Source organism: Liolophura sinensis, chromosome 5, assembly GCF_032854445.1.
Source record: "Liolophura sinensis isolate JHLJ2023 chromosome 5, CUHK_Ljap_v2, whole genome shotgun sequence".
NCBI lineage: Eukaryota > Metazoa > Mollusca > Polyplacophora > Chitonida > Chitonidae > Liolophura > Liolophura sinensis.
This window is the reverse complement of record NC_088299.1, coordinates 12,010,987-12,024,156: the sequence shown is the minus strand read 5'-3', so window position 1 is coordinate 12,024,156 and position 13,170 is coordinate 12,010,987. Positions and strand designations below refer to the sequence as shown.

At 39.6% G+C, this 13,170-nt stretch overlaps 1 protein-coding gene across 1 annotated transcript; it reads right to left on the bottom strand.

Annotated features, from left to right (window-relative positions):
• Positions 1 to 195: 195 nt before the first annotated feature.
• On the bottom strand, positions 196 to 2,907 carry LOC135465403 (uncharacterized). Its single transcript, XM_064742635.1, has 4 exons — positions 2,824 to 2,907; positions 1,948 to 2,039; positions 979 to 1,087; positions 196 to 443 (listed from the first exon to the last, which is right to left on the bottom strand). Exons 1-4 carry the CDS (start codon positions 2,857 to 2,859, stop codon positions 333 to 335), a joined length of 348 nt encoding a protein of 115 aa, XP_064598705.1. The 5' UTR covers positions 2,860 to 2,907; the 3' UTR covers positions 196 to 332.
• Between the last annotated feature and the right edge of the window lie 10,263 nt (positions 2,908 to 13,170).

The window sequence follows — 13,170 nt, the reverse complement described above, 5'->3', positions numbered from 1 at the left end:
TGCAACCCTGAAATTGGCCAATCTAATCAATGTAGTTTTTTCTCCCAAATGAATTTAAAAATGTGCAAAATTTGCAATGAAAATTTCTCTTTCATATGTGAAAAGCTTGAGAAATTAGAGTATACTACATGTATGGTTTTAATCTTAGACATCAGAGGCTAATTCTACAAAGTTGTGGTGTTGATTGTACCTCCTGGAAACTGTGGCAGGCGCAGTTTGAGACTACTTCATAGAACGGGCCCCAGGTACACTTTTTGGATGTTATTCTTATTCCAAAATATACAGCAATATGATTTCAAACTAAGTAGTAAAGTAGTTTAACACATCCTATTTTACAATTCCTTCCTTACCTTTGATAAACACTTGGGACAAACCCTAATCAAAAGGTCTCCATAACTGGTTTGAATATCTTGAACTAGTTCTTCAGCCTTTGTATCAAGCTCCTTAAAGGATACAAATCAACATTAATATTCATATCATATATAGCATAGATTTATCAACATACAGGTAATGTGAATTATGTGATTTTAAGACAAATTTGACACTTGCTCATGAAGGAAGTAAATGAACGCTAAAAAGCGATTCTAGAGTATTACTCTAACTTTAAAGGCTAGTATGGTGCTAGGAGGTCAAGCGCAAGTTTTTGAGAAAAACATTTGACCAAGAAGACTAAAGTTAAATGAGTTTTTAAATGTCACATTTGACTAAAGTTAAATGAGTTTTTAAATGTCACATGGCACATTTGTGTCATTAGTGTATTTAATATTATTTAATGATAAATCCAGTAAGTCTCGACTCGACATCAAAATAGGAAAGAAAAAACAACAACAAACCACAAAAAAAAACCCATAAAAATCGGCAATATAGCTGTAACACAAAGTTATCTAGTTCCTGTGTGCAATAATATGGTACATATTTTTCCCATGGTTAATTGATACAGAAAACATTGAAGTGAAACTAATGTAAGTCTACAATTACCTTATCAGAGAGATCTTTTGATTGGCCCACAAACTGGTCTGGATGCTCACATATTTCTGTTAAAATCTTCGAGTCTGTGGCAGTGAGTTTAAACTGAGGACCATCAACACTGAAAATTAACCACAGAAATACTCATCTGAAATACTCACCTGACATAATGGTCTCCCAAAACTACACGTTCATTATTATGGAGTGTTAAATTACCTTAAGTATAAGATATGATGCAGTTTATTCTTGTACTTTCCTCTCTACTTTGTGCTTTACAGGATTCAAAGTGTTGCTTTTTGTTTGTTTTTTGTGTTTCTTAGGGCCACAACGATTACAATTTTGGGCAGAATGAAACAAGGCAAAGTAAACAAAGGATTTTCAAATTTATTTTCCATTTTGGATTTTTTAGGGTAAAACACCAAATAAAATTACCATAATCTGATTTGGGATTAAAAGTCACTTTCAACATTATTTTAATCATATTATGTCATTGTAGAGGGCCTGCTTCACTGGTACACCATGTTAATGATACAAGACAATGATCTTCGAACCAGTCAAAGAATACTGACACCAGTCCAACCACTACATGGCCTATATTGCTGCTCCCCTGATACACCATGCTAAGGACACCTGACATGATCCTATAACCAGTCACAGAATAATGACACCACCCTAACCACATCTTGGCCTTACTTCTTATACCAAGTGCCAAACACTCTCTTAGCAACGGATAATCTGGTGTAGAAAAAATTGCACTTTCATGTTTTTAATCATGGCATATCAAAGGTATCTAGAAACGATGTAATCTACATGTATTTGTTAAAATTGAAGCTTTAAGCACAATTACCTACATGACAAATTGCACTGATGGCATCGCAAAGTCATTGGTGGTCAATCCCACCTTCATAATTAATTGTGAACCTCACCAACATTATTTCTGGAAATGTAACAAACAGCAGCATGCTGATTTGGAACCCTTACCTTTGCTTTTTGGATATCTCTGACAATTTCAGCAAGGCTCCAACTCTTTCTTGATTCTTCCTTGTTGAGGGAATTTCCAAGCTATTCAAAACCTGAACAGAAAAAACAGGTTTTCACATCACATCTTGTTCTAAAGTAGATCAATGTCTTAAACCCTGTCACACTATATTGGTAAGAGTATATATTTATTTGTATGATGTTCTACCCTGTACTAGAGAATACTTTCACTCCTGCATCTATCAAACTTATCATCATCGAGTATGTGGAGGTTCTTGTCTTCTTCATTTCCTTATTGAAATTTGCAGGTTGCTGGCAGAATAGTTCAATTAAACTAAAAGTTGAGATCTATTTTAAACTATTTCTGACTATTTCTAACCATATTCAACTGCCTCAATGTAGGAAAGTTGGCCATTACGTCCACTCCAAAACGAGTCAAAATATCAGAAATTGTTCAACAATAGACCTCAACTACACTAGTTATTTATTTATTTATTTGATTGGTGTTTTACGCCGTATTCAAGAATATTTCACTTATATGACCGCCGCCAGCCCGGTGGGTGGAAACCTGGCACGGCCCGGGGGAAACCCACGACCATCCGCAGGTTGCTGAAGACCTTTCAACTACACTAGAGCGATACATATGAAGCACACTAAAATATGAATTCTGATTATTTATTAAGTCGCCAACGAAATTATTTACAGGATACAAGACAATCCCTACAAACGACACCTTCCGGGAACAAAAATTGACACTCTCGACCTGTCAAACTGGAACTGTCAAGTGAACAACAACAACGACGGGTAAGTCTCGCCTCAAAACACTCATGTGTTGCCCAACAAGACAAGGAATCGTTGCATATTGATCCCAAAACCTACTCGTTTGCTGATGAGACGTCGTATATGTGTTGCCATAATGATTTCCTCTACATCCGGCAGATTTCTAAGCGACAAAATTCTTCTCTCCACCCAACACACGTGTTTTGATATGATATACTTCTTTTTATCCTCCGATCACAGAAGAACTCTATTCTCACTGGCTCCTTCCCTCCCCATGAAGCGAGTAGCACTGGGCAGCCGCCATCCATGAGGAGAACGTCCACGAGGAGAACGGACATCCATGAGCAGAACGGAACAAGTAACTTGTTCGTTTACGAATAATTGGGCAAGGTACGAGACTATAGGCCTGTATATTTATATAGGCCTATAGCCGAGCAGATAAATTCTCAACACTTTAAACCCCTTATTATCCGAAAACACAGACATTACTGTAACCCTGAAGACCTTCTCTAATGTGTCATTGTTAATTAGTAACCTAATAGTCCTCCATCACTAACTTGAAGAAAAAATATTAAAGATCCACGAGGAGGACGGTGGCTAATTTACCTTCATATAGGTATAAAGTATAACATCCACGAGGAGGACGGTGGCTAATTTACCTTCCTACTGGCATAAGATACAACATCGACGAGAAGGACAGTGGCTAATTTACCTTCCTCCAGGTAAAAGGTACAACATCCACGAGGAGGACGGTGGCTAATTTACCTTCATATAGGTATAAAGTACAACATCCACGAGGAGGACGGTGGCTAATTTACCTTCCTATAGCCATAAAGTACAACATCCACGAGGAGGACGGTTGCTAGTTTACCTTCCTATAGGTATCAGGTAGAACCTCCACGAGGAGGACGGTGGCTACTTTACCTTACTGCAGGTATCAGGTACAACATCCACGAGGAGGACGGTGGCTAATTTAACTTCATATAGGTATAAGGTACAACATCCATGAGGAGGACGGTGGCTAATTTACCCTCATATAGGTATAAAGTACAACATCCACGAGGAGGACGGTGGCTAATTTACCTTCCTATAGCCATAAAGTACAACATCCACGAGGAGGACGGTGGCTAATTTACCTTCCTGCAGGTATAAGGTACAACATCCATGAGGAGGACGGTGACCAGTTTACCTTCCTGCAGGTATCAGGTACAACATCTACAAAGAACACGGAGGCTAATTTACCTTACTATAGGTATAAAGTACAACATCCATGAGGAGGACGGTGGCCAATTTACCTTCCTGCAGGTATCAGGTACAACATCCACAAAGAGGACGGTGGCTAATTTACCTTTCCTCAGGTGTAAAGTACAACATCCACGAAGGGAACGTTGGCTAGTTTACATTTCTGGAGGTGTCAGGTATAACATCCACGAGGAGGATTGTGCCTAATTTACCTTCCTACTGGTATAAAGTACAACATCCATGAGGAGGACGGTGGCTAATTTACCTCCATGTAGGTATAAGGTACAACATCCAGGAGGAGGACGGGGGCTAACTTACCTCCATGTGGGCATGAGGTACAACATCCACGCGGAGGACGGTGGCTAATTTGCTTTCCCATAGGTATAAGGTACAACATCCACGATGAGGACGGTGGCTAATTTACCTTACTATAGTTATAAAGTACAACATCCACGAGGAGGACGGTGGCTAATTTACCATCATATAGGTATAAAGTACAACATCCATAAGGAGGACGGTGGCTAATTTACCTCCATGTAGGTATAAGGTACAACATCCACGAGGAGGACGGTGGCTAACTTACCTGCATGTAAGCATGAGGTACAACATCCACGAGGAGGACGGTGGCTAATTTACCTTCATATAGGTATAAAGTACAACATCCACGAGGAGGACGGTGGCTAATTTACCTTCCTTTAGCCATAAAGTACTACATCCACGAGGAGGACGGTGGCTAATTTACCTTCCTATAGCCATAAAATACAACATCCACGAGGAGGACGGTGGCTAATTTACCCTCATATAGGTATAAAGTACAACATCCACGAGGAGGACGGTGGCTAATTTACCTTCCTATAGCCATAAAGTACAACATCCACGAGGAGGACGGTGGCTAATTTACCTTCCTGCAGGTATAAGGTACAACATCCATGAGGAGGACGGTGACCAGTTTACCTTCCTGCAGGTATCAGGTACAACATCTACAAAGAACACGGAGGCTAATTTACCTTACTATAGGTATAAAGTACAACATCCATGAGGAGGACGGTGGCCAATTTACCTTCCTGCAGGTATCAGGTACAACATCCACAAAGAGGACGGTGGCTAATTTACCTTTCCTCAGGTGTAAAGTACAACATCCACGAAGGGAACGTTGGCTAGTTTACATTTCTGGAGGTGTCAGGTATAACATCCACGAGGAGGATTGTGCCTAATTTACATTCCTACTGGTATAAAGTACAACATCCATGAGGAGGACGGTGGCTAATTTACCTCCATGAAGGTATAAGGTACAACATCCAGGAGGAGGACGGGGGCTAACTTACCTCCATGTGGGCATGAGGTACAACATCCACGCGGAGGACGGTGGCTAATTTGCTTTCCCATAGGTATAAGGTACAACATCCACGATGAGGACGGTGGCTAATTTACCTTACTATAGTTATAAAGTACAACATCCACGAGGAGGACGGTGGCTAATTTACCTTCATATAGGTATAAAGTACAACATCCATAAGGAGGACGGTGGCTAATTTACCTCCATGTAGGTATAAGGTACAACATCCACGAGGAGGACGGTGGCTAACTTACCTGCATGTAAGCATGAGGTACAACATCCATGAGGAGGACGGTGGGTAATTTACCTTCATATAGGTATAAAGTTCAACATCCACGAGGAGGACGGTGGCTAATTTACCTTCCTTTAGCCATAAAGTACTACATGCACGAGGAGGACGGTGGCTAATTTACCTTCCTATAGCCATAAAATACAACATCCACGAGGAGGACGGTGGCTAATTTACCTTCATGTAGGTATAAAGTACAACATCCATGAGGAGGACGGTGGCCAATTTACCTTCCTGCAGGTATTAAGTACAACATCCACAAAGAGGACGGTGGCTAACTGACCTTTCCTCAGGTGTAAAGTACAACATCCACGAAGGGAACGTTGGCTAGTTTACCTTTCTGGAGGTGTCAGGTAAAACATCCACGAGGAGGACTGTGCCTAATTTACCTTCCTACTGGTATAAAGTACAACATCCATGAGGAGGACGGTGGCTAATTTACCTCCATGAAGGTATAAGGTACAACATCCAGGAGGAGGACGGGGGCTAACTTACCTCCATGTAGGCATGAGGTACAACATCCACGCGGAGGACGGTGGCTAATTTGCTTTCCCATAGGTATAAGGTACAACATCCACGATGAGGACGGTGGCTAATTTACCTTTATATAGTTATAAAGTACAACATCCACAAAGAGGACGGTGGCTAATTTACCTTCATATAGGTATAAAGTACAACATCCATAAGGAGGACGGTGGCTAATTTACCTCCATGTAGGTATAAGGTACAACATCCACGAGGAGGACGGTGGCTAACTTACCTGCATGTAAGCATGAGGTACAACATCCACGAGGAGGACGGTGGCTAATTTACCTTCATATAGGTATAAAGTACAACATCCACGAGGAGGACGGTGGCTAATTTACCTTCCTATAGCCATAAAGTACAACATCCTCGAGGAGGACGGTGGCTGATTTACCTTCCTATAGGTATAAAGTACAACATCCACGAGGAGGACGGTGACTAGTTTACCTTTCTATAGGTATAAAGTTCAACATCCACGATGAGGACGTTGGCTAGTTTACCTTCCTACTGGTATAAAGTACAACATCCACGATGAGGACGGTGGCTAATTTACCTTCCTACATATATAAAATTCAACATCCACGAGGAGGACGGTGGCTGATTTACCTTCCTATAGGTATAAAGTACAACACCCACGAGGAGGACGGTGACTAGTTTACCTTACTATAGGTATAAAGTTCAACGTCCACGAGGAGGACGGTGGCTAGTTTACCTTCCTACTGGTATAAAGTACAACATCCACGATGAGGACGGTGGCTAATTTACCTTCCTACATGTATAAAATTCAACATCCACGAGGAGGACGGTGACTAGTTTACCTTTCTATAGGCATAAAGTTCAACATCCACGAGAAGAACGGTGACTAGTTTACCTTTCTATAGGTATAAAGTTCAACATCCACGAGGAGGACGGTGGCTAGTTTACCTTCCTACTGGTATAAAGTACAACATCCACGATGAGGGCGGTGGCTAATTTACCTTCCTACATGTATAAAATTCAACATCCACGAGGAGGACGGTGGCTGATTTACCTTCCTATAGGTATAAAGTACAACATCCACGAGAAGGACGGTGACTAGTTTACCTTTCTATAGGTATAAAGTTCAACATCCACGAGGAGGACGGTGGCTAGTTTACCTTCCTACTGGCATAAAGTACAACATCCACGATGAGGACGGTGGCTAATTTACCTTCCTACATGTATAAAATTCAACATCCACGAGGAGGACGGTGACTAGTTTACCTTTCTATAGGCATAAAGTTCAACATCCACGAGAAGGACGGTGACTAGTTTACCTTTCTATAGGTATAAAGTTCAACATCCACGAGGAGGACGGTGGCTAGTTTACCTTCCTACTGGTATAAAGTACAACATCCACGATGAGGGCGATGGCTAATTTACCTTCCTACATGTATAAAATTCAACATCCACGAGGAGGACGGTGGCTGATTTACCTTCCTATAGTTATAAAGTACAACACCCACGAGGAGGACGGTGACTAGTTTACCTTTCTATAGGTATAAAGTTCAACATCCACGAGGAGGACGGTGGCTAGTTTACCTTCCTACTGGTATAAAGTACAACATCCACGATGAGGACGGTGGCTAATTTACCTTCCTACATGTATAAAATTCAACATCCACGAGGAGGACGGTGACTAGTTTACCTTTCTATAGGTATAAAGTTCAACATCCACGAGAAGGACGGTGGCTAGTTTACCTTTCTGGAGGTGTCAGGTACAACATCCACGAGGAGGACGGTGCCTAATTTACCTTACTAGTGGTATAAAGTACAACATCCATAAGGAGGACGGTGGCTAATTTACCTCCATGTAGGTATAAGGTAGCCTACAACATCCACGAGGAGGACGGTGGCTAACTTACCTCCATGTAAGCATGAGGTACAACATCCATGAGGAGGACGGTGGCTAATTTACATCATTGCTACTGGTATAATGTACAACATCCATGAGGAAGACGGTGGTTAAGTTGCTTTCCCATATGAATAAGGTACCACATCCACGAGGAGGACGGTGGAAAATTTATCTTTCTATAGTTATAAAGTACAACATCCACGAGAAGGAGAGTCGCTAATTAACCTTTCTACATGTATAAAATTCAACATCCACGAGGAGGACGGTGACTAGTTTACCTTCCTATAGCTATAGAGTACAACATCCATGAGAAGGACGGTGGCTGATTTACCTTCCTATAGGTATAAAGTTCAACCTTTATGGGTATAAAGTTTTCCATCCTTCAGGTATGCAGTACAACATTGATGATTGCCAAATTAACTTCTAATAAAGATTTAACTGATTGATTGACACACACTTATGAGGACAATAGATAAGTTATATGTCGTTTTGGTACAGCTAAAATCTATATGCGGAGGACTGTTGCCTTGTTTATTTCTGAGAAATATATATAACATATAATGTATAAGTATGTATGTAAGGTGATGGATACCAGGGTTTGTTACATGTTTAGGAAACTTTTTTAAAACTAAGTATTAGCCCGATTTGAATGGAAGTCCTATAAGTTATACAATAGCTCTTCGCCAGCCTGATCACACTTGTGTGGTAATTAACCATAGGTTGTTTATTGTTACTTAGAAATGTTATATGTTTTATGTACATGATTATTATTATTGCTGTATTCTGTGTACAGTAAACTTCTGACGCTTAATGTTGTAATCCCTTTTGATCTCTGCCTGTGCATAGCTGTTCACAGCGCTCTTGTTGTCAATTAACGTTCAATGGCCGTTTAATTAGTATGTAAAAACTTGCAGAGATATAAAGCCTGGCGAATTGTTACGCTCAGTTCCTTGATAAGGACAAACAAGGTGTTTGCTGCTGTTGTATAGCCTTATTTATAACCCCAAAAATACACATATGTAGCTTGAGACCATAATTTGTAAAGTGCGAAAAACATTGAATATTTAAGAAAGCTTATTTTGCCAAAGATATCAAGTAAGTTTTTCAGAGTTTGCTTCTTAACACACCCCACACATTACTTCCTCTTATGGCAGAGAAAGGTTCAAGCGTCTAAATTCTGTGTGTCAGACCTCTGACTTTCATGCATGACCCAGTTTATTTTGTTATACCGCAGAAGCTTACATCCACATATATCAGATTTCACTGTTGGACAAGTGATCGCCCGCTTTATTGCTCCTGAATTCTCTAAGTGAAAACATTTAACTTGAAACTAAATTAGGCGTCTCCATCTTATAGGGTTTTCATATGTCGCGCTACCATAAAGTTACTTGCTTTATTTATGTATTTATTTATTTGATTATTGTTTAACGCCATCCTCTCTTTAGGACACATGGTTTGTTTATTCACAACGTAATGTATATAACATCCTAGCCCAGCAAACCACGGTGGAATTTTTAGAAAGACATTAAAGTCCTCAGACTTAAAAAGGAATTCAGACTTATCTCCTTGTCAAGGAAATCTGTCAGCTATAACTTTCTCATACCCAGAATTGTTTTCTTTGACCTTAGCAAGATGCATTTATTACTACTATTATTAAGTTTTAAAAAATAAAAATGATCAGAATCATAAAAATCCACACATCACAAAATATTTCTTAACAAATATGTGTACAGGCAAAAGAATGCAACAATACAGGTGTATGTAAATATACCGTCAATGTAATTATGTAACTCAATTCGCATTAAAATTTGCCTTTCCCTGCCCGACAACCAAGCAGCAGAAGATCCATGTATAATACAATATGAATTGGGGTTGGGCTTTTTGAATAGCGCTTTGATTTTATTCATACAATGAATGAAATCCTCATAAAATGGCTGAAAAGGAAGTATGTCAAGCAAATACCATTTCATTTGTACTACCTAGCACATTGGGCCTACTATAGTGCTTGAAAGTGTCGTGATAACTTTTGTTATGGTTGAAGAATTTTAAATGTACTTCGGACCAATATCTTCATCTTAGAAATTAAGTAGGACTATTTTATTTTCTTCATATGGACATGTTGTCTCACATGAATGATCTTCATGTCTCCTAATCCCAATTTACTTGGAATTCGACGGTGGAGAGTTATTTCCAGAAAAATTAACGAGTTCTATCATGTACGAGTTTGTTTATGTTTATCGGACGCCAAAACAATATACAATATTTGGAAAAACTCGATGTTGATAGAGGTATAAATGATTTTCTAATTCGATTATAAGATAAAACATTTTCAGTTAAAGTTAAAAACGTGGAGTTTCTAAGAACATTCAGTATATAGGCCTGCTCTTTCTACACTTTTATACCTCCGTGCATCACTTGCCACAATGTCTAAACAAAACAAATTTATGGGTAACTTTCGTGTGTCTGGACCGTGGAAAGCCGAGGTGGCGGTGTGTTTGTAAACACAGTTTCCCATCGCATGTCTGCTGAAGTAATACTATCTCAGGGTGACTTGTTAGCTTTGCAGTTTGGCTAATGTAGTACATAGCTTTTATAAAAGCTTTCCACTTTTCCGACGAGTTTATTTCTGGACGCCTCAATGTAACAATGACAGCACACCAACCTGTCGTGATTCAATCTGTGGATGAATTGTTAAGTTGTGTAAAAAGTTGCAAGGATTGTTGTAAAGGAGACTATATTTCATTTCATTGTCCGTTATGCCCACCGTCAAAGTTCAAGCCAACAAGGAAGAAGAAAGTAGAGAACCATTTGAGAGCTGTACACTGGAAAGCACGCGTTGAGGGTCAAAACGGTACGTAAAATTAAGCATCAATACGCTTCATTCATCTAAAATACTGTGTACATATATAGTTATCGTCTGCGGCTTTATATGATAGGCGAGCTTTTTGATTAACTTTTCATGTTAAAAAAATAGATACATTCCCTGTCAATGAGATGATATGTTCTTAAATTATTTTTCTACATCTTTTTTCGAAATGTATACTCCTAGTGGTCATCCAGACGTATATGCAGATTTATCGGCTCTGTAGGTGACGCCAATTTAAAATATTCTTCCACTGATGAGGCAGAGTAAAATAGGTATCAAAGCAAATCTAAACTTACAGATCTTATTTTCGTTATTGGCCCCTGGAGATGGATGTAAAACAAAAAGATGCCATCAACTTCCGGTCGGGCAAATGCAAGTGTCTAATTTGCAAGGGAAAAAATAACTAACACAAAGAGATCAGATCATCTATGCCTGCAATAGAACTTCTACTCAATGGCCTCATGTGAATAGTAGTTGTGTAGTGTTTGTGTACATATTCTCATTTGGCGTGTATGTTTTAATACCACACAATGTAAAGAACGCTCCCGCTGCGCTAACCGTAACTCGAAAGCCAACAGATGTTTTTCTTACATAATGCATGAACGGTGGCAAAAATTTTAATGCCAATCACTGGAAAACTATTCATCTGTAATAATTTGATACGAGAGAAGAGCACAATTTGTCCTGCTGACCAACTTTCAGCATTGCACCATTACTGCTTTTCGCATCGTGTCTCAAAAATCAGAATAAAGTGTGCCTAAAAGCGAAAACTTCTTTAGAACCAAAACAAAGCCACATTCGTGGTTAGCTATTTATGCCTAATGCATGAACAGTAGGTAAATTGTGGTCAAACTTTTTAAGCTAGAACAAAGCTAGAACAAAAGCAAAGCCAGATTCATAATCTATTTGTCAAATTACACTGTATATATTCACACAAGAAATTGGATCAGCTCTGCACGGGTTTAAACTTCTTTCCAAAGGCTTCACTGTGCGAGCAATCTAATTAGGCTTTAAGTCTGCGCTATATATTACAGTCCATGCACATATGTCCATAAAATTGACCGCCATCACATGGGCTGTAAATTGAGCTGTTTTTGAGGCGTAAAACACCATTGAAATAAATAACTAAATTATCACAATGTTCAAAAGACGTGTTTATTTTTGTAGGTAAAAGTGCCGTTCTTTGCCATCTAACTGAGCACAGTTCTTCACGGCATTTCCATTGCACGTCATGTTGAAGGATAATTATTCGCAAAGAGAACACTAATTAAGGAAATGCATTTCAAATCTGAATTGAATATTATACTCGTGTATATCTGCATTGTGGTGCTTGGGGCGACAAATGCTGGGCATGACTGAACATTGTTGCATGTCTTAGGGTTAAGGTCTTTGTCTTGAACAAATTTTTCCGATACGTTTTGCTTTAGAATGTGTAACGATGTGGGCGTCGATTTTGATAAGTGTTGCAGTCATTTCTCGTATGTTTTCAAGAAAGGTACAACTTTTGTGATGTCTTGATTTCTGAAGGTTTTCGTCAGAAGACTTACAAGTGTCCAGGATTATTCCGTTTGCGGACAAGGAACTCAACAATGAGGAGCAGGATTCCAACATGTTTATTTGTGTATCTGATGTCATTTCACAGGTATGGATAAGGGAGCAGTTGTCATGCAGGTGACATTGATTTGTTTATTTGATTGGTGTTTTACGCCGTACTCAAGAATATTTCACTTATACGACGGCGGCCAGCATTATGGTGGGAGGGAACCGGGCAGAGCCCGGGAGAAACCCACGACCATCCGCAGGTTGCTGGCAGACCTTCCCACGTACGGCCGGAGAGGAAGCCAGCATGAGCTGGACTTGAACTCACAGTGACCGCATTGGTGAGAGACTCCTAGGTCATTACGCTGCGCTAGCGCGCTAACCGACTGAGCCATGAAGGCCCCAGGTGACATTGAGGCATATACTCAAAATGTTTAGAAATAACAGGTGGGTCTGAGCCTCAAGTATTCAGCATCAGTAGAAAAATACCATTAAACTGTGTCTGACAATTTTTGGATTTTTAACCAACTTAAACACAATGTTTGGATTGTATATATATATGCCGCATAATGTTGATATTTCAGGTTGATGTGATCGACCAGTATGTGGAAGGCTTGTTGACAGACAGAGGTTCAAAGTGGTATGTATAGCTTAAATCTGTACACTTCATTTATTTTCTTTGTCTTTTACATATTTTTCTATATTTCCTCATATGTGTAGGCGCATTCTGAAGTTTCGCACAGTGACTGGTGTGAACAACAATTAGCTTAGGAATA

What these genes read in the sequence shown, in the direction of transcription:
- LOC135465403 (XM_064742635.1), bottom strand. Translation starts at nt 2,859, where the DNA reads ATGGCAACACATATACGACGTCTCATCAGCAAACGA. An exon ending in GACGTCTCATCAGCAAACGA is followed by an intron (nt 2,040 to 2,823) that starts GTAGGTTTTGGG and finishes TTTTCTGTTCAG; the next exon opens with GTTTTGAATAGCTTGGAAAT. An exon ending in GAGATATCCAAAAAGCAAAG is followed by an intron (nt 1,088 to 1,947) that starts GTAAGGGTTCCA and finishes GTTAATTTTCAG; the next exon opens with TGTTGATGGTCCTCAGTTTA.